General features: G+C 50.2%; 1 protein-coding gene across 18 annotated transcripts in view; it reads right to left on the bottom strand.

Annotated features, from left to right (window-relative positions):
* Positions 1 to 971: 971 nt before the first annotated feature.
* PPP6R3 (protein phosphatase 6 regulatory subunit 3) overlaps positions 972 to 19,906 on the bottom strand; it is a 140,005-nt gene continuing 121,070 nt past the window's right edge. For 12 of the 18 annotated variants that reach the window (XM_045066044.1, XM_045066056.1, XM_045066068.1 and 9 more), the window contains 7 exons: positions 16,660 to 16,781; positions 14,212 to 14,365; positions 12,747 to 12,853; positions 11,176 to 11,326; positions 6,866 to 6,883; positions 6,481 to 6,600; positions 972 to 3,171 (listed from right to left, as the gene is read on the bottom strand). In XM_045066044.1, the coding sequence (XP_044921979.1) occupies positions 3,120 to 3,171; positions 6,481 to 6,600; positions 6,866 to 6,883; positions 11,176 to 11,326; positions 12,747 to 12,853; positions 14,212 to 14,365; positions 16,660 to 16,781 (724 nt within the window). In that variant the 3' untranslated portion in view covers positions 972 to 3,119. The remainder of the gene's footprint in view (positions 3,172 to 6,480; positions 6,601 to 6,865; positions 6,884 to 11,175; positions 11,327 to 12,746; positions 12,854 to 14,211; positions 14,366 to 16,659; positions 16,782 to 19,906) is intronic. The other 6 variants (XM_045066050.1, XM_045066064.1, XM_045066090.1 and 3 more) reach the window with 1 other exon arrangement.

Genomic DNA, 19,906 nt, shown 5'->3' with positions numbered 1-19,906 from the left:
GACACGCGCGAGCGACAGCTGCCAGTCAGAAGCGAACTCACGGAGCACCTGGGTGTCTGACCCGGACCAGTTCTGGGTGATTGGATAACAGCAGCTGTGGGCAAGAGGAGTCCTTGCCCCTAAGGAGGGCATCCCCCTGGGCGCCTGCGTGGCTCAGTGGGTTAAGCCGCTGCCTTCGGCTCAGGTCATGATCTCAGGGTCCTGGGATCGAGTCCTGCATCGGGCTCTCTGCTCAGCAGGGAGCCTGCTTCCCTCTCTCTCTCTCTGCCTGCCTCTCCATCTACTTGTGATTTCTCTGTCAAATAAATAAATAAAATCTTTAAAAAAAAAAAAAAAAAAAACGGAGGGCATCCCCTGAAAGCATCTGGTAGACAGCCCAACAGCTTCTGTCAGGAAGCCTTGACCCCTAAGGACAGCGCACGGCAGCACCAACGCCCACCACAGGCAACCACAGAAACAAGCCAGCAGGTCCACCAACAGAGGACTGTGAAGATGTGGCACGTGTGTCCCACGGATACTGCTTGGTCATCACCGTGCAGGGAACCAGAGGGTGTTATGCTACATGCAGTAAGTCCAGTAGGTCAGAGAAAGACAAAGGATTGTATGGTCTCATTCGTATGTGGAATTTAAGAAACAAAACAGGGGAGAAGAGAGGGGAAAAATAAAGCAAGACAAAATCAGAGACAAACCACAAGAGACTCAACTCTAGGAAACAAACTGAGGGCCACTGGAGGGGAGTCGGGTGGGGCTGGCTTGACTGGGTGACGGGCAGGAAGGCGGGCACGTGAGGTCATGAGCCTGGATGTTGTATGCTAGCGATGAGTCACTGAGCTCTATTTCCAGAATTAGTAATATACTGAAGGTTTATTATATTGAATTTAAATGTAAAAAAAAAAAAAAAGAAAGAAAATCAGTGGTGCCCCCACATACCTTGTCTGGTCATGAAAGCCCACGCAAGGTACAAGAGGAGATTTCTAGAAACAAAGAATTAGGCTTTATTTTCGCTGTAGTTACTTTTAATACAGGTGCTGCACTGTAGACACGGGTCAGTCTCGCGGTTCTGTATGGCCAACACACGGAAACAGAAGTCGAGACTAAATGAGCGCGTACTTGCTCCTGGCCCCTGGCTGGACACCCACCGCCGACTTTCTTCTTTGCACCCTTGAGTCCTTTCCCCGCCCCAGAAGACGAGCTAAATGAAACACGACTCCAAAGACAGACTTCAGGTGCCCGGCACCAGCAGTGGGTGGTTTCACACAGGACGCGGTGTTACCTTGGAGGGGGATGGAGAAGCCCAAGAAATCCGACCAGCGCCGAGCTAGTGGGTGCCATCCCCGGCGGGGGCCAGCAAGGCTCTCCAGCAGGCGAGACAAGAGCGTATCTGCCGCTGGCGGTCCCCGAGGTCCCGTGTCACAGAGTCAGCATCCTTGAGGCCAGCGAAAGGAGCCCTGTCCCCAGTGTGGCACTAGGTTCCAGAGGACGCATGAGGACAGTCTCTTCTGGGAGGAGCTCCCAACAGAAAGGGTTCCTGAGGAGGCGCGCAAAGGCCAAGTGAGGCGCCCGTGCCGTCCGTCCCAGGGCGCACCGCTGACTCCACTGTCCTGGAGGGCTAGGTCAGCCTCGGGAGGCCTCACACAACTTCTACACCATTTACAATGGAAAAGTAAATGAGAAATAAGGCATTAAACATTTGATTCTTTTTTTATTTCCATATGCAATGTAATGTTTAGGCACGCTGCTTGGGATGCTAGTTCTAAAAAAATCGTTGGCCATTATTCAGAATATCCTTTTGGTTTTAAATACTGGTCAGGACAAACAAATGATGTAAAAATACGTGAATAGTCTTCTATTACAGAAATGAAAACCTGATCTGCATCTAAAAGTGCAAGAGGTGAAGAAATTGAACCCTTTCCCAGGACAATATGGCAATATACGATATATTGCTTCGGCTGTTTGGGAAGGCGGTGATGTATTTTTATATTGACATAGAAAATTATAAATTACATTGAATTAGTATCCATAATCACTATATATATACACAAACCAGTTCTAAAAAAATACACTGGTTTAGGGTTTACGCATGGAAACCTCACAAGGTACAGGAGAACAATCCCATGCTTGGGTGCCAGGTTCGGATTTCGAGGTGGAAACGTGCGTCCGCAGCATGAGCGTCCCTCCACTGGCCTGCCTGATGGGTCTAGGGTGTTAAATATGCAAACTGCTCAGAAATGTTCATTGGTGATGCTTGTTAACAAGGTAAATTTTGGTGAATGGGTTAAAAGGCAGAGGAACTACCCAAACAAAACAAAAAACAAAAACGAAAAACGAAAAACAAAATAACTCAAACCACCAGCCATGTACACTCCAATAGTCTAGTGTTTCACCTGCAGGAATAACCATTTCAAGCAAACAAGACTTTAACAGAACATATGGCTTCACAAGAACATCACTTTATCAACTAAGTTGTAGCAATAAATACTTAATCTCTACCAACAGACTTACATTTTTTTGATCCGTTTAAAACAATACAGAAAACAGTTACCAATCAAAAACTGGTTATAAAAAGAACACCAAATATTTCTTATTCAAAATCACGTTTGTAAGTTAGAACAACCAAAATAACACTTAGAGGGCATTTCAACCCTATAACTCCTTGCCGGCCTGGAAGAGAAATGAATTCAGAATTTTGTACAAGGTGAAAAATGTATGAAAACTGCCTAATACTTTGGTCACACTAATAATTGTCAAATAGTTATGTTTCAAATACAATAGATCTGTGTATTCACTTTTATAAAACTATTCTTACAGCCATTTTAACTCTAGTATCACTACTATTATTACATGGGCGGCACGTTCTTATTTCACAGGCTACCCATTATTTAGAACAATACAATATAAACATACGCAAAAATTCTTGGTATTTGTCAATGTGCAATATTTTTACACTTCTGGATTTCTCTGTACAATGTCCTAGAATCTAGAATATAAAGGTTGCTGGTCCTGATCCCTTGCAGAGTGAGTGCAGCAGTGTCGGCCTGGCGGACTCCAGGGGAGGTCTCCAGAGGCCCCGAGCGGTGGTGGCCTGCGGTCCTCAGTCAGCAGCAAGCAGGGGTCACTCATCATACAGGGCCGTTGACGGACGTGTCACCTGGCACGCTTGGCTGGTCAGTCCTGCGGAGGAAGAGACACACATCTGACGTGCTTAAAGGAAAAAAGAACGTGATTTAGCTCCCTGAGGGCAGGAACATTCATTTTAATATTGTTCTCCAAAGTCAAGCCCAAAGCCTGGCACTCAGGAGCCACTTCCTGGGAGGCCTCACAAATGCAAGGACCGGAAACTCCAGGAGCTCTACCGGCTTCCGAGCTTCAGCCGGCTGGGGCGCGCAGGCGCTCAGCGAGCTAGCGAAGCTGCGGCAGGGCGGGACTCTGGGAAACTACCCCTCTGGCGCCTTAGAAGCACGGACGCAGGCAGGTCAGCAGTTTTTAGACGGCTGCTCCCAGACCTGCCACACGCCACGTGCTCAATCCTTCCTTCAAAGAGCTTTTTATTTGTTCCATGTATTGGAATCCACATAAAAATTCACTTGAATAAGCAGGATTCTTCGACTGTAGAGGACAAAAGGCTTATGAACAGGGCCAGCTCCTGAAACCAGGTGTTAACTTAAACAGCGTGCTCCCACCAGGCAAGTGTTATTAGGGCTGACACTGGGAGCACAGAGGAGGGCACAGTAGGGGTGCCTGGGGGGCTCCGCTGGTTAAGCCTTCGACTCCCAATTTTGACTCAGGTCATGATGTCAGGGTCCTGAGATCGAGCCCCATGTCAGGAGCCAGCTTAAGATTCTCTCTCCCCCTCTCCCTCTGCCCCCACCCCAGGTATGCTCTCCCTCCCTCCCTCCCCCTCGAAAGAAAAAGGGAACGTTAGGTGAACAGTATGGTGGGAGATAAACAAATTCGACCTTCAAGCCTAAGCACGGAAGTCAGTCTTGGCAGCTTTTCCATAGTTCCACAGTCAAAGCAGGCTCGGGAAAGGGCATTTAGAGATGCTTCTGGACCAGCTCGCAACTCACAAGCCCGAGGCTTCAGACACCTGCCAGGAAGCTGGCTCCACGGGCAACACACTCTGCTTCCAATCACGGTGTCCGAGAGCCAGGGGGACCGGGGCTCTGCCAGCATACATACTGGGTACAGATCCCACCATCACTGCCCACAAGCTGCCGGTCCCAAGAGCTCTTTCTCCCCTCCCCCAGCGCAGCTCTTCCCCCTGTGCAGGGGGGACAACAAGCCCCACTGAAAGTGGCTGAGTGCGTGACAGGTGCCGAGGGCCCAGCACACTGGCCAGCACAGGTATCGCACGTGCTCGGTGCATGGTAGTAAAATATTAAATTCCGTGGCCGTGAGAGTCACTCAGTACAGCACTGAGCATCTGTCACAACTCAGTGACAAGGGCTCACGACAGCCTGGCTGTGACGGGAACCATGTGGGGAAGAGTGCATCTGTTAAGTCCCAATGGCTCTCTCTGCTCCCGAACATCGGTCTTAGGACGGACGGGACGTGGCAGACCACACATCGGTCTTAGGACACGTCTTAGGACACGGCAGACCACTTACCTTCTCCCTGCCATCCCAGCAGCTCAGGGCCACCGTCCGAGCGGCCCTCCACCGCCGCCCCAGGCGGGATTCCTGATCGCCCGTGAGGCTCTCCAGACTCCTCAGCAGGACCTTTCCACGTGCCCTCCAATGTCTGAGGGTGTTAGCAACTGCTCCCCACCCCCAGGCCTCCACCACCGGCCGCCACACTCCCGTGCGTCGGGCGGAGGAAGGACAGACGGAGCAATGCGTGGACACAAGCGATGCCCTCGTCCTCGTCCCCAGCCGTCCCGGGTCCTCCCCCAAACCCCTCAGTCCGGCAGACCGAGAGGCAGGGCTCTTCGCGCCAGCGTCTCCAGACGGGCAGAAAAGCAAGCAGGCTGCCCTAAACTGCGGAATTCTGCCCTCCAGAGAGCCAAGGAAATGGCCCCAGAGCCTCCTGGATGACTCACGCCCGAGAAACAGACTCCTGCAGCAACTCCAACTTGGAACAGACCTGACGGTCCTACCTTCAAAGCAGTTCCCAATATAAAGGGAATTTGTAGGCAGAAATTAGGGAGAGGACATAGCTGGAAATAAGATCCTACAGGATACCTTTGAAAAAACATCCACTGACAACCCTGGGCAAAAAGGTGACTTGCCCAAAACACTTCGAAGCACAGCCGGGGCTGGAGCCCTCAAGGCTGGGGTGTCCCCATGCCTCCTCCTCCCGGAGCCCTCACCAGAGCCAACATGATCAAACAGCTCTTATCATTAATTTGCTTTACACACCAAGAAGGCTTTTTTTATTTTTAAATCACAGAAGCAAACCCTTTATTCTGGCTGTAATTGCCACAAGAGAAACAAAAGCGGGGTTTGCATCACCAAAGAGGTCTGCCGACCAGTGAACAGAGGGCGCCCCCTGCTGGTTCCCTCTGGTTACGTCGTCGCCCCCCAAAGGGAAAGATTTGGGGGTGGGGGTCTGGTGAGAGGGAAAGTGTAACTTCTCTGAAATGGCTTTAAAGTTTACTTTATTCCTTATGGAAGGAATGCACAAACTTAGATATATACAGAACAAAAAAGGGAACTCTGGGAAGTGCTGAGCACAGTTCCTTGCCGTCAAGGGCATCCTCATCTTCAGGCACGAGCTCCAGAGCGATGAAGGCCGCCCTTGCTCTACCTGCGAGTCCGTGCGCACAGGTCGGGGCGCCAGCCCTCAGCGGCAGTGGAGGCTCTGGCTTGGCCTATCCCTTCGGACCACTGGCTCAGTCTAAGCAATAGACTTGGGCGACCAGAGAGGAAACACACGTTCCCAATCACTCGGCTCTGGCAGTGCAATTTTCACACTTAACCAAGACAAACTCTGCAAGCACGAAACCACAGGGGAACCGTCTGCGAGTTGAGACCACTCAGCTCCATCTATAAAAGGGTCTCGAGGAAGGCTCTCCCCGTGTGTCACACGCGCATGATTATGGGAAAAGGGGTACCAAGCGCTGCTTGTGGCTGGCGGCTGGTGACCTCGGGGGCCCCGTGAGACGGTGGCTGCTGCAGGCTGGGGGCCCCCATCCTGGGCGGCTCAATACCAGCCTCAACTTAGCCCCTCTTCAGAGCCCCTGTGTGTGGGCAGGTGTGCCAGCGCCACAGGGCCTTCCCCCCAATTCTGAGTAGCTTCTTAAAGAGCCAGCAATGTTGTCAAATCTCCAAAGCCCAGTTTTTGGCTTTGGGGTAAGGAGGTGTGAGCTCTTGGCTCAGGCACCTTGCCCAGCGTGGCCTGTGCTGAGGAAGTGCCTGAACGCCGAGGACACGGGGGATGACCCAGCTCCCCTGCTCCCCCGCCCGGTGCAGACTTCCCTCCCAGCTCCCCGGAGACAACAGCCATAGGTGGAGTAGGGCCTGGGCAGATCTGGGGAGTTACCTCTGCTCTGGGGTACTGCTGGGGGGCCGGGGGCCCACAGACTTCGCCTCTGCTGTCTCAGGGCTCTCCTCGACATCTTTACAAGCAGCATCTTGAGAGGTAGACAGTTTTCCTTCCTCACTGCAGTAAAGAGGGGGACAGGGAGCATTAGACATCTTGGGGGGCGGCACCCGTGGAGGATGAAGGCGCATGCAAATGACCCTGGAAGTCATGACGGCCATGGAGTAAAGCCCTGGGGCTGAGCATGCGCAGGGGAGGGGCCACAGGGACCACAGACAGTGACTGGGAAATCACGAAAGGCAAGGGTCACACACGAGAGGGAACCAGAGGGACGATGTAATGCAGCTGGTGTCTGATGAAGAACGGCCCGCATTACTGTACATACCGATAAGATTTCAACACTCTGAAGCCAAGTGTGCAAAACAGAAAAAGAAATGTACAAGAGTTTCAGAATACTCCTACAAATGAGGGATGTGGGGGCTACTATGCCCGCGACTGCGCATAAGCAGAACTGCAGACTCGGAGGAGGTGGCAAAGGAACCTGTTTGAAGGAACGAGTCTTTAGTCACGGCTTCTTGCCCTCGGGCCCAGCCCAGCATCCAAAGTCTGCAGGAGTGACCCCATCAGGCTTGCTGCTCCTGCCACAGGGGCAAGGAACCAGGGGCCTGCACCAAGACCGGGCTCCTCCCCGAGCTGCCCTCTGACAGCAGTGGGAAGTACAGCACGAGCAGGAAGAGCCGAGAACGGTGGCCGGAACAGGTGCAGGCAGGATCCCAGGGCGGGCAAGCAAGGTGTAGGAAGGGTTATCTGCCCTCTGATGGCCCCCGGCAGAGAAAGACAAGCAGCAAACATTTCGGATTGTTGGCTGTGGGCTGTAAGGGCAGACTGCCATCTATCCTGTCTGCATTTCTCATTCTGACACTATCAAGGCAGCACAAGAACCAGCTCAAGGGCAGCTGGAGGTTCCCTCTGGGAAGGGCCATCCTTTTGAGAGCGGAGCCCTGTCCTGGATTTGCTTATGAAAAACCTAACTTCGGGATGATTTCTGGGTGGCTTTCGGACGGGTCTAGGCAATTTATAAGGAGAAAAAGATCTGCTGACAACCCAAGTCATCGGCTTCCTGACTCTTTATCCCCTCTCCACGCCCTCCCCACGAAAGCAACTACGTGCTTCCTACGTGTTACTTTCATTCTTAGAAAATGAACATGGATAGTCATGATGTATGTGTATTCTGAGGGACAGAAACGGCTCTGAATTGCATATATCGCAGGATTTATCTCTGGAAGTCAGATCCATGCTCCTGGTGTCGATGGCACAGTGCCCCATGTTGTGAGCCTCCCAACTCCACCTTACGACGGCCCTCTGCACAGAGCTGCCACGCCTGCCACTATGGCCTCCATGGGACTTCTCTTAAAAATTTTTTTATTTATTTGACAGAGAAGAGAGAGCACGAACAGGGAGCGGCAGGCAGAGGGAGAGGGACAAGCAACAGGGAGCCCGACACAGGACTCGATCCCAGGACCTCTGGGATCATGACCCAAGCCATAGGCAGACGCCTCACTGAGCTGCCCAGGCGCCCGTGACTACTCTTCCTCTGGGACTGCTTTGATTAGCACTTTCAAGTTTTCTCTCTAGATACGTGGGTTTAATTATTTAGGAATTATCTTAAGTTTGATGTCCTTCACGACTGGTACTTTGCCTTTCGTTATACATCCTAGTTGCTTATGACCAACGAAGAGAAAGGCTACTGATGTTTAAAATGGATCTGTCACCCAGCAGCAATGCTGAACTCTTATTAACAGAAGTTTGCAACTGACTTGGTGGTAGGTATCATTATTACCCCTTCCTCTCGGATCTTTACCTGTCCTGTTCTTCCCTCCTCAGACACTGTCCAGGACTACACAGGAAGAGCGACAATGGACCATCTTATTTGCTCCTTACCTGAACATGCCAGCGCCTGCAACTTCCTCATTAAGTAGAAGTTCTGTTTTAGTATTTTCGTATTTAACTTTCGCCAAGTTAAGGAAATTCATTTCTGTTCCTGTTTCACTCAGCTTTGTGTGTGCGTGTGTGTTTAAGATTTTAATTATCTGAGAGAGATCATGACCTGAGCCGAAACCAAGAAATGGACCCTTAACTCACTGAGCCACCCAGGCGCCCCTGTTTTGCTCTGTTTCAATCATATATGGGTACGGAACATTATCAAAAGCGTCTTCAAAAACCTCGTAGGATTTCTCCTCAGTCTGTTAACACATCATAAATGACGTTTTTCCTGACAGTCCAGGGAAAACCCTAACTTGTTGTGGATTATTTTTAATATGCTACTTGCACTTGGTGAGCAAATATTTTCTACAGGATTTCTTCATTTAGTTTGTTTGTACATGATACGAGCTGACCGTTTTCCGTAATCATCCTTATCTGGTTTTGGAATCGAGACTGCATGCCATCATAAAAAGATCCAGCAGGTTTTGCACTTTTTCTACCTTTTCCAACAGCAGAGATAGGAATGAGCAGACTGAGCACAGACTCATTACCGCGACCAGCACACCCCGTTCACTTACAGGGCCGGCCCGCTCTGGAGCAGGTCTGCTCCTTGTTTTCTGCAACATATAACGGCTTGTGTCCTTTGTCCATTTAAAACTTATTATTAGCTTGTCTTTTTCTTCTTGATACTGGGTTTTTCCTATATTCTGTTCCTGAATCTTCCTTTGAAGGCAATGGTGGGTCTTTCCATTTTTTCATTTGGAAGACCAGGAATTAAAGAAAATTCATCAAACATTCCCTTTACGGTTTGGCTTTTTCATGGTTAAAAAATCCCTCCAGCCCCTAAGTTATACAGATACGCTCTCATGTTTTCTTCTCAAAGTAGTAGTTTTGCCTTTCCCATTTACGCTGAGACAGATGTCGTTTTGTTTTGCTCTGATGCGGTACTACGACTTCTCAGTCTGCCCTTCCCTTACTGTAACCCCATTCTGGCACCAAGTTCCTGTAAATGCAGGGTCTGCCGCACAGCAGGCCCATGAGATCGCACCTGGTGATGCCTCCCTCCCTGCCTTCTTCAGAAGGACCCTGGCTATGTCTGGCTCTGTGGTCTTCTTTATGAATATCGCCATCAGCCTCTTCATTATGAAAAGCCCCCCTGGGATTCTAATTGCAAATGCGCTCATGTTATCATTAGTTTGTTTAAAAAATGGCAAAGTGGGACGCCTGGGGGGGCTCAGTGGGTTAAGCCTCTGCCTCGGCTCAGGTCATGATCCCAGGGTCCTGGGATTGAGCCCGAATCAGGCTCTCTGCTCAGTGGGGGGCCTGCTTCCCCACCACCCCCGTTCTGCCCCTCTGCCTACTTGCGATCTCTATTAAGTAAATAAATAAAACCTTATCTTAAAAAAAAAAAATGCCACAGGTATCTTCTCATTAACAAAGATGGCATATTTCTCTACTTATTTAGGTCTTTATTATGCTTTTCAATTTTACAGATGAGGCTTAACATTTTAGTTTGGGGCGGGGTGCCGCATCTAGCACATGTCGTATCGGTTTATACTCCTAAACCTCCCTAGTAATTTGGATACTTGTTCATGAATCTGTTTGAATTCTTTGTGCAGAAAATCCTAATCTACACACAAGCAAGAACCATTTTAGCCTTTTTAATCGTTATGCCTCTGGTTCAGTTTCACTGAGGCAGCGTGGGCTAGAACCGCCGCCAGGGCCTGTAGGCCCGCCTCACTGTCCGGGCCGCGTCTCGGAGGGGCGTAATTCTCGTGCTTCACCGAGAAGAAATCAAGTCAACTACAGGTTTTCAGAACACACCCTGAGCAGTTTCAAAGAGCTCCTTTCTATTCCTCGACTGCCAAAAAATTGCACATGGCTTTCATTTTCATCAAATATTCCTCTACCAAAATATTCCATCAACCCAAGGTCCAAATGTTATTTTTCCTGCCAGGTCTGTGACTCACCCTCGGCACGTTTCCCCAGGTCACCTAACCCTCACCTGCACCGCGCTCATCCTCCGCGCGGCTCGAGAGTACCCTGCTGGACTCGGTTTGCTAGCTTTTAACTCTGGAGTCTCGTGCCTCTGCGCCCCCCATGGGGAATCCGTGCTCCCCTTCTGTGCTGGCTGTGTTTCTCCGGGGACTCCCCTCAGGCCGGGCCACGGACTCTCCTGCCCCGCAGGGCTCTGCCGACCTCGCCGTAGCCCCAGCTCCGCCAGAAGTGCTGTCGCTGCTCCTTCGGGGCCATGCTCCTAGTTGCCAGCGGTAATCCTTCTTCGATCCATGAATTTATAAGTGAGGTTAACTTCCCAACGGACTGTTCAGGCTCTCTTTCTGCTGCTGAGCTCTACTGACTGTATCACGTCTAGGGAAGACGGTGTGCGGGGCAGTGACCCTGGTTTCAACGGGCCAGTTTTCACTCAGCTGCAGACGTGTCCATTTTTAATTCTCCTGCACTTTGAACTCACTAGACTTAATCTACAGTGTGAGTACTAACTAGAAAGAGGGGAAAGGCACTCGGGAACCCCAAACTCTCCCTTTCTACATTCAGATTCATGGGGCTGAACAGAGACGCTAAATGATGTCAGGCTAATGCCTGAACCCACATCTGAGTCCAATGAAAGACGTTAACACTCGAGGCTCCCTTCCCCCCATGCCCGCCCCCAGCAAACACCTGAAACCGCCCGCAGGCTCTGGCCCTGGTTACCTTTTGAAGACTGCGGTTTCTGTCTTGGCATCGACAGTGAGGCTGAGAGTTTCCTTCATGCCGCCATTCATCACTGTCTCAGTTACCTTGTCTGTGCTCTCGGCATCCTCCTCGCCGTCAGAGCTGGCTTCCATGGCCACACTGGCTGGCGCTGCAACAGGACACAGGGCGGACGGTCACGTGGACCAGAACCGACAAGACGCGCGCCTCCCCTTCCGCGCGGACCTATCCACCCCGCATTCCACCTCCTGCTGCCTCGGCCACTTCTTAACGGGCACGGGCTTCTTAAAAATGCCCACTTGCCATAGGTTTTCTTCCGCAGAGGACCAGGGGCCCCTCCTGCCTTCCCAGCTCAGAGTCTACCCACACGCCGACTGCTCCCAGCCGGTCTTCCCATTCTGGGGGTTCCAGGCCCCAGCCTGGGGCGCAGCGGGCAGGCGGGTATGTTCTAGCCCCCCCACTTCACCCCGCAAGTACTGAGCTTACAGTTTATTCGGGGTCCTATTCTCATTTGTCCTTTTTCCTTTCAGTTGGGTCCCACTTGGGTCCTTTTTTTAAAAATTATTTTCTTATGGGTCCTTGTGGATTATTTCTTTGTTCTGTAATAGGGAGCCATATGCTGTACTGGTTAGATGCCTGGGCTCTGAAGTCACACACCCAGAATGCAGACCCCAGCCTACCACTCAATGGCTGTTCCACTCTAGGGCAAGTTTTCTTATCCATAAAATGAAGCTATTTAAACCCACCTAAAGAACTGAGAGATCAAATGGGCTCATCTCCATAAAATGCTTAGAAGAACAACAAATAAACCAATGTTAGTTACTGGTTTTATTACCTTTCCTGCCCCTTGGTTCTTGTCCTGGCCCCCGTACCCCAGCCCTTGCCCCATTTCTTCTTCTACGGATTTCCTTCTTTCCCCCTCCACATACTGACTCCTCACCCCCTTCACCAGCATCCCTCTCCTTCCCTGCCCCCACCTCCCAAGCCCCATTCATCAGGCTAAAAAGAGCTCAGGGCCTCTGCAAGGAACAGCGTGTGCAGTTTAACATGACGACCCTCGTCACGGATACCCTCAACCATCTCAACTGTTCACAGAGGTGAGAAGAAAATAAACAGTCTTCCATCCTAAAACAAGCCGAGACATACATGTGTGTTCCAGCAAAGCAAACTCCAAGTGACAGAAGAACTGGGCACCAGACGGGCTTCAAAACACACACATCTAATTCTGATTTCAGTCACACTGGGCACACAGGCCAAGACAAGTCTTCTTTTCTGCACTGACAGGACTGGACGAGTAACAGATCCCTTATGCCTTCTAGAATCACCACGTCTGGTTCTGGAACCAATACACAATTTCTTTTCAACAGCCGCCCTGCGGACATAGGTCTACCATCTCAACTCCCTAATCCTTCGAGCCCTTGGACCTGCGAGTCGAGACTGGCTGAGTGAACTGTTATGTGGAGACAACAAATCTTTAGATCTAGAAAACCACGCAGACAGTCCCAGCATGAGCAGCCTCAGCAGAGCAGCCAGCAGGCCGGGTCAGCCGGTGCCCCACACGCCACACCCACCTTCCGGCTGCGCGGCCAGCGTGGCGACACTGGGAGTCAGAGGGCCCATCGGCTCAGTGCTGGTTTCCATTTCCACCGGAGAATTACTCCTTAAAGAATCTTTTGTACTTTTAAGAAAGAGAAAATTCAGATGTTAGCAATGGCAAACAGCCCTCAGTTACCATGATTCACAAAAACCATTTGAGAAGCAGCTCTGGTCCCCCTGGGGCGGCACAGGCAGTCGGCCAGAGAGGCACAGACAGATCGAGGTGCCCGTGAGCGCGGGTAAATCTCCTGCTAACTCAGTAGGACAGGAGCACGGGGATCTCACAGAGGTTTGCAGAAGGTTCCAAAGGCAGCAGTCTCGCATCCTCCCCCTTGTCACCAGGCTCCCGGGACTGGGACAACAGGAGCTGACAACCTGTGCCATCAACCGTATTTGCAGTGACGACTTTAGGAAAATCCCTACTTATGTGGAGCCAAACTGCCCAAGGGCCTGAATGATACTTAACGAGGAAACGTGACCCGTGCACAAAGGAAAAGGGACGTGAGCTGCTTCAACAACATTCCTAGGAACCAAGGGCTCGCACCCCCCGGTTAAAAAAAGACAGCAGAGAGCGAGAGGTGGAAACTCGACCGTCTGGTGCCACAGCCAAGTCCGTGAGATAATCTTTGATTGTTGGGAGGCATTTCCCACGAAGCTCACTTCTGCCCCTGACCCGTCGCTCCGCGCTCTCCGTAGAGCTGCCGCAGAGCCAGCTCTCTGGTCTGCTGGAGACGGCAACCACAGGCCCGTCACAGTCTGTGCCCCTGGCTGGCCTACTACCGGTGAGGAGTTAAAAGCACTGCTTTGTCAGAGCAGGGAAAGCAACACACTCTCCCAAATGGGGTGGTGGAGACAAACAAACAATGTTTAGCAAGTCGAACTGAACCTAGTAAGACCTCAAATCCACGGTTACTACTCAAATGGTGGCAATATTATTCGGGAAAATTATGAAATGCCAGGTTGTTGTTATCAAGAATACTACAAGTAACAGCACTCACAGCCACCCCCGTCAGGCCCCTTAACTTATGGCACCAGACTAGTTCCCAGTGAAATACAAGTTCACGTTATCTGATAAGTTCACGAAACGCTCCGCATTTTCAACGCCCCACAGAGAGGTGCCTGGCCGGAGTTCGTGGCTCCACCTCATTCCTATCCCCCTCAGTCCTGTTTCCTGAGAGCTCGGTGGGGCTGGAGAAGCCCCAGGAGTCAGCACGGGCTCCCCCGGCCATCTGTGCAGAGCCCAGTGCCTACCCCAGCTCATCTCGGATGCAAGGAAGGACAGAAACCGGTTTCCTTGTAATCCGTAGCTGGGTTGCGAGCTCCCCCGTGCCGACATGGGATCTTGTGTGGCGCCACCTTCGCGTCGGGAGTAAATCAAGGCGACACCCCAGCCCCGGTTCTCCGGGGGAAGGCCGAGGGAGCTGGCACACGTGTACTCACCTCAGGGAAGACGTGAACTCTGAGAAAGCGGCCCAGCCTGTCTCCTTAGCCGGCATGGGCTCCTCCGTGCTCCAGACATCAGACCCCACAGAGTCTAAGGGAGCACCGTGGGTTGTCTCCATGGGGACATCAAAGTTGGCTGACCAGTTGGGTGCTAAAACGAGGGGAGAAATCTCCTTTTGAGAATACTTCAGAAGTTCAGGGCACTCCAAGATATTTTTCAGAAACAGACTCGAAATGACAAAGGTCAGAGTGGGGGTGCGGGGGAGGACAGGGCACCCTAACACACCGCTGGCAGAAACAAACAGCACAAGCGCGTGCGAGGATAGCGTGGTGAGGTAACTTCTATCGCCTTCTAAAACTGTACGTTTCCTTTAATTCCTTAATTTCCATTTCTAAGATTTTTTCCCCCAGTAGATACATCACACAAGGATGCAAAGCTACATATAAAAGAACACGCGGATGGCAAATGTACCAAGATTCTACTAACATGGGGAGGAAGAGCCACTCCCTAGACAATCAACGTCCGCAACTTTTCTGTAAATCCAAAGTTATTTCTAAATAAAAAGTTAAAAAGAAAAAGCAGAATGTTGGATATCCAACTGCAATCAACTAGAAACTTTAATGCTTCCCGATCCAGTCACGGCCCCATTTCATACTTAGTGGCCTCCCAGCAGCCCAGGGTAGTTAATTAGCACAACATGAAGGCTTCTGGTGATGTGAGAAGAAATAACACATTCGAGGCCCGAGCACCACCACACCCAAACCCCCGGAGCCTCCGAGGTATGAGTAGTGCGCCGAAGAGATGACTGGTGGCCTCAGGACGGGGTGCAGGATGGAGCTGGTGGCCAGGGGAACCAGCCTGTGGTCAGAGGGCTGGAACCTTCAGCCCAACCGCACAGCCCACCCTCCTAGGAGGAAGAGGCAGGAAGTGAAGGGAATCACAGACGGCCCCCGACTTAATCAAACATGCCTACCAACAAAGACTCCGTAAGCAACTCCAACCTCAGACGCCTAGAGCTTCTGGGCTGGTGAACGGCGGGGACATCCCAAGCTCCGTGGGCACGAGAGATCCTGGGCTTGGGACCCTTCCCGCCCATGTCTCTACCTCTCCCTTCATCTGGCTGCTCACTTCTAGCCTTAAAGCCTCACTGCCCTGGCCGCCAGCTGAGGCTGGATCTAACCCGCGGGTCTGTTTAAGCGTCACCTCCTCAGAGATGTGTCCCTCCAGGTGAACTCAGGTGTCTGCTCATGTGCTCTCACCACACACCATGCTGGGCTGCACAGAGATGAGCTTCCCACAGGAGCACCCCAGAGGCTACTGCAATCTCTCCGTTTCCTTAAGGAAACTCTAGAGCCCCAGACACAGGGTCTGTGCGCCACACCCGTACACAGCCCGTGCGTGACAAAGGCATGTAGACGTGAACTGAATTACAGCGAGAAGAGCCCATTTCCTCCTCCTGAAGACAGAGGGCTGGGGAAGCAATGAGAGAAGAGAGGCCAAACCTCTTTCCCCCATGGCTCTCACTTTCCCGTCTGCCCCGTGGGGCTGTGTGGGTTACTGCTGCGGTCCCGGCCAGCTCTGGGGTGGTGAGGCCCACCTGGCGCCCAGAGCTGGATTTTAGCCTCCAGGACGGAGTCCAATAAAGGCCTTCCTGGGGAGCAGGAAGCACCGTCAGCCCTAAGAAAGCCCCAATATCAACCCACAGGAAAATGTATTTGAATTTTCAGGAGTTAACAGGTATTTTTTAAAGGCCAGCAAATGCAAGTCTTCTTAGGGAGTAGCAGGACACAAGCAAGCACTGAAGCCAGACACGTTTCAGGGTTAGGGGCTTTATAACCCACTCTAAGGACCTGCTTCACATGGTTTCAGCTGGAAGCGGTTTCCTCTGGTTCAGTGCATTCCCGATTCCACAAGCACAGCCCTTCCTTGTCTTCCGTATCTCCGGTCTCTACCCTGCTGCCAGGCACCCAGGCCCTGCAGCCAGAGGCTAGACAGTCCCCACGCCCGTCCCCCACGCCCATCCCCCCCAGCCCCGTGTGCAGTGCATCTAGCCAGACCCACACTGGGGGGTGTCCACACTGCCAGAGACTCCCCATCCTCAGAGGGACAACTTGCTCCTTCCCTCAGGCTCCGTGCTAACACTTACACCTCCAGGGGGTCTCAGAAGACCGTGTTTCAACCTAACTCCCATCCTGCAGACCCGAGTGCCTCGTTTAAAAACACATTCTTCATTGGGGAGGGTATGTGCTTTGGTGAGTGCTGTGAAGTGTGTAAACCTGGTGATTCACAGACCTGTACCCCTGGGGATAAAAATATATGCTTATAAAAAATTAAAAAAATAAAAAAATAAATAAATAAAAATAAAAAATATATATAAAAAATAAAAACAATAAAAACACATTCCTAACGCGGCCACTGCTACAGACGAAGAGAAGATGACTTACGTTCATTCAAGTCTACCTCCATTTTATCCTCCGCACTGGTACTACTGGGTTCAAACAAGTCTTGTTTCGCTCCATCTTCTTCTTCAGAGTCTGTACTTTCTTCACTGTCTGTGCTCCCTGAGCTGGGGGCGGGAGAGGAAATCAAAATAGTTAATGCTGCCTATCTGTCACCAGCTAAATCCATGACACTCGAAGGTGATCCAATAAGAGAAACTCATATGCAGGTCAAGTGGCTCATTCCCGCCTTTTGTGCCGCCTAACTCTGCCCTCGGCTCTCGCCACCAGCCCCTGGCTTTGCGCGAACACGTGGGATGCGTCCACAAACGTCCCAGGCCTTCGAACAAAGTCTGGAGGTGTCTCACTGTGGTGCTCAGTGGCAATCCCCTCACGGCCAAGATGCTGAGCTGCTTCTCAGTTCTGACCGACCACCCACACGTCTCTCCTGAAGGCTCTCTTCTCATCTCTAGCACTGGTCAAATAACAGGTTCCTGGTTTAATTCTTTCAGAGCCCTGAGAGGCCTTCATGCACCTTCCAGAGGAGCCCTGTGTCAGGCACGGGATCTGCAAATGTCCTCCGTGAGTCTGTGCGCTGTCCCTCCCTTCTGACTAGCGTCACTAGCTGAGTAGAAGTGCTTCATTTTGACAAAGCTGAGCTTATGAAAAGTTCCTTTCATACACAGCACTTCTGGCGTCCCAGCTCAGAAATCTCTCCCTAACCCAAGGTCACAAGGATTTTCTAGTGAAGCTTTATAGTCTGACACTTGAAGATCCATTTGAAATCCATGTGTATACATGGTAAGAAGTAGGGACTGAGCTCACTGATTTTCATACTGATGTTCACCTGTTCTAGAAGGGTCTGTTCAAAAGCCTATCCTTTCTTCATAGAACTGCCTTTGCACCTCCATCACAAGTCAGCTGTCTCTACATCTACTAGTTTATACTCTTTCCCGTGCCCGGAACTACTGTGTCTTACTCATCACACGGTCTCAATTACTGTATTTTGAAATCAGGGACTGTTGTCTTCTGACTCCATTCTCCACGAAAGCTGTTTTGGCTCTTCTAGCTCCTCTGCATTTTCATCTCCATTTAAGTGCCAGCTTGTCGACAGTTACTAAAAAAACCTATTATCATTTTACTTGTGATCCCACCAATTCTGGATCAATCTGGGGAGAACTGGCATGTTAACAATATTGAGTTCCAAATCATAAACATTTATCAATTCTTGATTTTTCTCAGCTGCCTTATAATTTTCAGCATCCAAGTCTTACACATCTTGCCAGATCTATCCTTACATATTTAATATTTTGATGCTCCTATGAACAGGGTTACTTGGTAACTTCAATTCCAACAGTTTGCTGGAACTGGAGAGAACTACATGTCTACAGACCTAGTCCCATGCAGTCATGCCAAACCTACTTAATTGTTCTAATGATCTTTTCGTAGATTTCAACAAATTTTCTACATTGACAATAACTACTGTCTGTGAATAAAGATAATTTTTACCCTTTCCTTTCCAATCTAGATGGCTTCTCTTTTTCTTGGCTTACTGCACTGGTGAGAAGCCCTAGCAGCAATCCTGAAAAGCCGTGGTAAGAGCACACATCTCTGTCTCGTTCCAGATCTTGGGGGACATCATCCTGTTTCTCCCGCGCTGCCAGCTGTAGGCTTACTGCAGCAGCTGTAATCAGATTAAAGAAGTTCTCTTCCGTCTCCATTTTGTTAAAAACTCTTAACAGGGTTAGATGTTGGATTCAGCCACATGCTTACTGCTTCATCTCCCCAAAGGTCAAACCAACTCAGTATTTCTGTCATGATGTATTATTATTACATTTATTTGCTAAAACCACATTATGAGAGTTTCTGCGTCCATATTATGAGAATAACTGAGTCACTTTTCTTGTCATGTCAGCGTTGGTTATCAGGTCACAGCGATGTGGCCTTGTAGAATGACATGCGCACTATTCCCTCCTTTTCCATTTTCTAGAGGCTTTTATAACGCTGGTCTAATTCCTGAAACATTTGGTAGAATTCACCCGAGAAGCCATCTGACCTTGAAGTTTTTGTGTGTATGTGGGGCGTTTTAAGCTAAAAGTTCAACTTACTTAGCGGATACAGGACTATCTGGGTTAGCTTTTGGGGGGAGGGGCACCTGAGCTTTGGTAGCCTGTGTGCCTTTCAAAGATTGTCTTAAGTTGTCAGCGTTACTGGCACAGAGTTGTTCACAATATTCCCTTTTTATTCCGTTAGTACCAGCAGCGATGCTGCCTGGCTCATTGCCGGTCCGAGCCATTCCCTCTGCTCCTGACCATTCCGCCCAGGAGTGCACCAACTTCCTCAATCTTCTCAAAGAACAGCTTCTGACTGCCAACCATTTCCTTCCCCTGCTTTTCCGTTTGCCCTACATTCTGGTTTCTCGAGGTGGAAGCTAAGGTCATTGGTTGGAGAGATTTCTACTTTTTAAATATAAGCAGTTAAAAAAAATTATCTTCTGAATATCCTCTCTGATTTCTTTTGTAACTCACAGGCTATTTAGTTTCCGCGTACTTGGAGGTTTTCTAGAGGTCTGTTACTGATTTCTAATTTAATTCCATCGGGGTCAGAGAACATGATGGACTTGAACTTTTGGAGTTTACTGAGATTGGCTTTATGGCCCAAACACGATCTCTCCTGGCATGAGGAGCTCGCGTGCGTTTGGAAACAGGGCCTGCCTTGCTGCTGTTGGGTGCAGTGTTTTGCAAACGTCCAGCAGCACCACGACAGCTGACAGTGTTACGTGTTCTATGTGTCTGCTGATTCCTGCCCACTGTCTGTCACCGGAGAAGCAGCGTGGGATCACGGGCCCAGAACTGTGATTTGTCTGCTGCTTCTGCAGTTTCCTCAGCTTCTGCTCCGTGAATTTATTTTGAAGCTCTGTTATTAGGTACGTAGACATTCTGAAGCGTTACGTCTTCCTGAAGACCTGACCCTGTTTATGACCCTTCCTTCACCCCTTTCCTCAGAAATCCGCCTTATTATTAAGTATGTAGACGCTTTCTTTACCTTTTCTTCTAACCAATTTTTGTCTTTATATTTCGGTTCTTGTAGGCAGCTATGTTAGACCTGGTTTCTTATCCAATCTGACAATCTTTTCATTTTAACTGGGGTTTGGGGATCACTTACTTAGCAGTATCAATGAGTCCTGATGGGGCTTCCTAGGTTTAATGCTCTCACACTGCTGGTCGTGTCCCAGCCGCCTTTTAATTTTTTG

This window comes from Mustela putorius, unplaced genomic scaffold, assembly GCF_011764305.1.
Source record: "Mustela putorius furo isolate JIRA1106 unplaced genomic scaffold, ASM1176430v1.1 tig00000127_pilon_pilon_pilon, whole genome shotgun sequence".
In the NCBI taxonomy this organism is placed as follows: domain Eukaryota; kingdom Metazoa; phylum Chordata; class Mammalia; order Carnivora; family Mustelidae; genus Mustela; species Mustela putorius.
The sequence above is the reverse complement of the archived record's forward strand: the minus strand, read 5'-3'. Positions and strand labels throughout refer to the sequence as shown.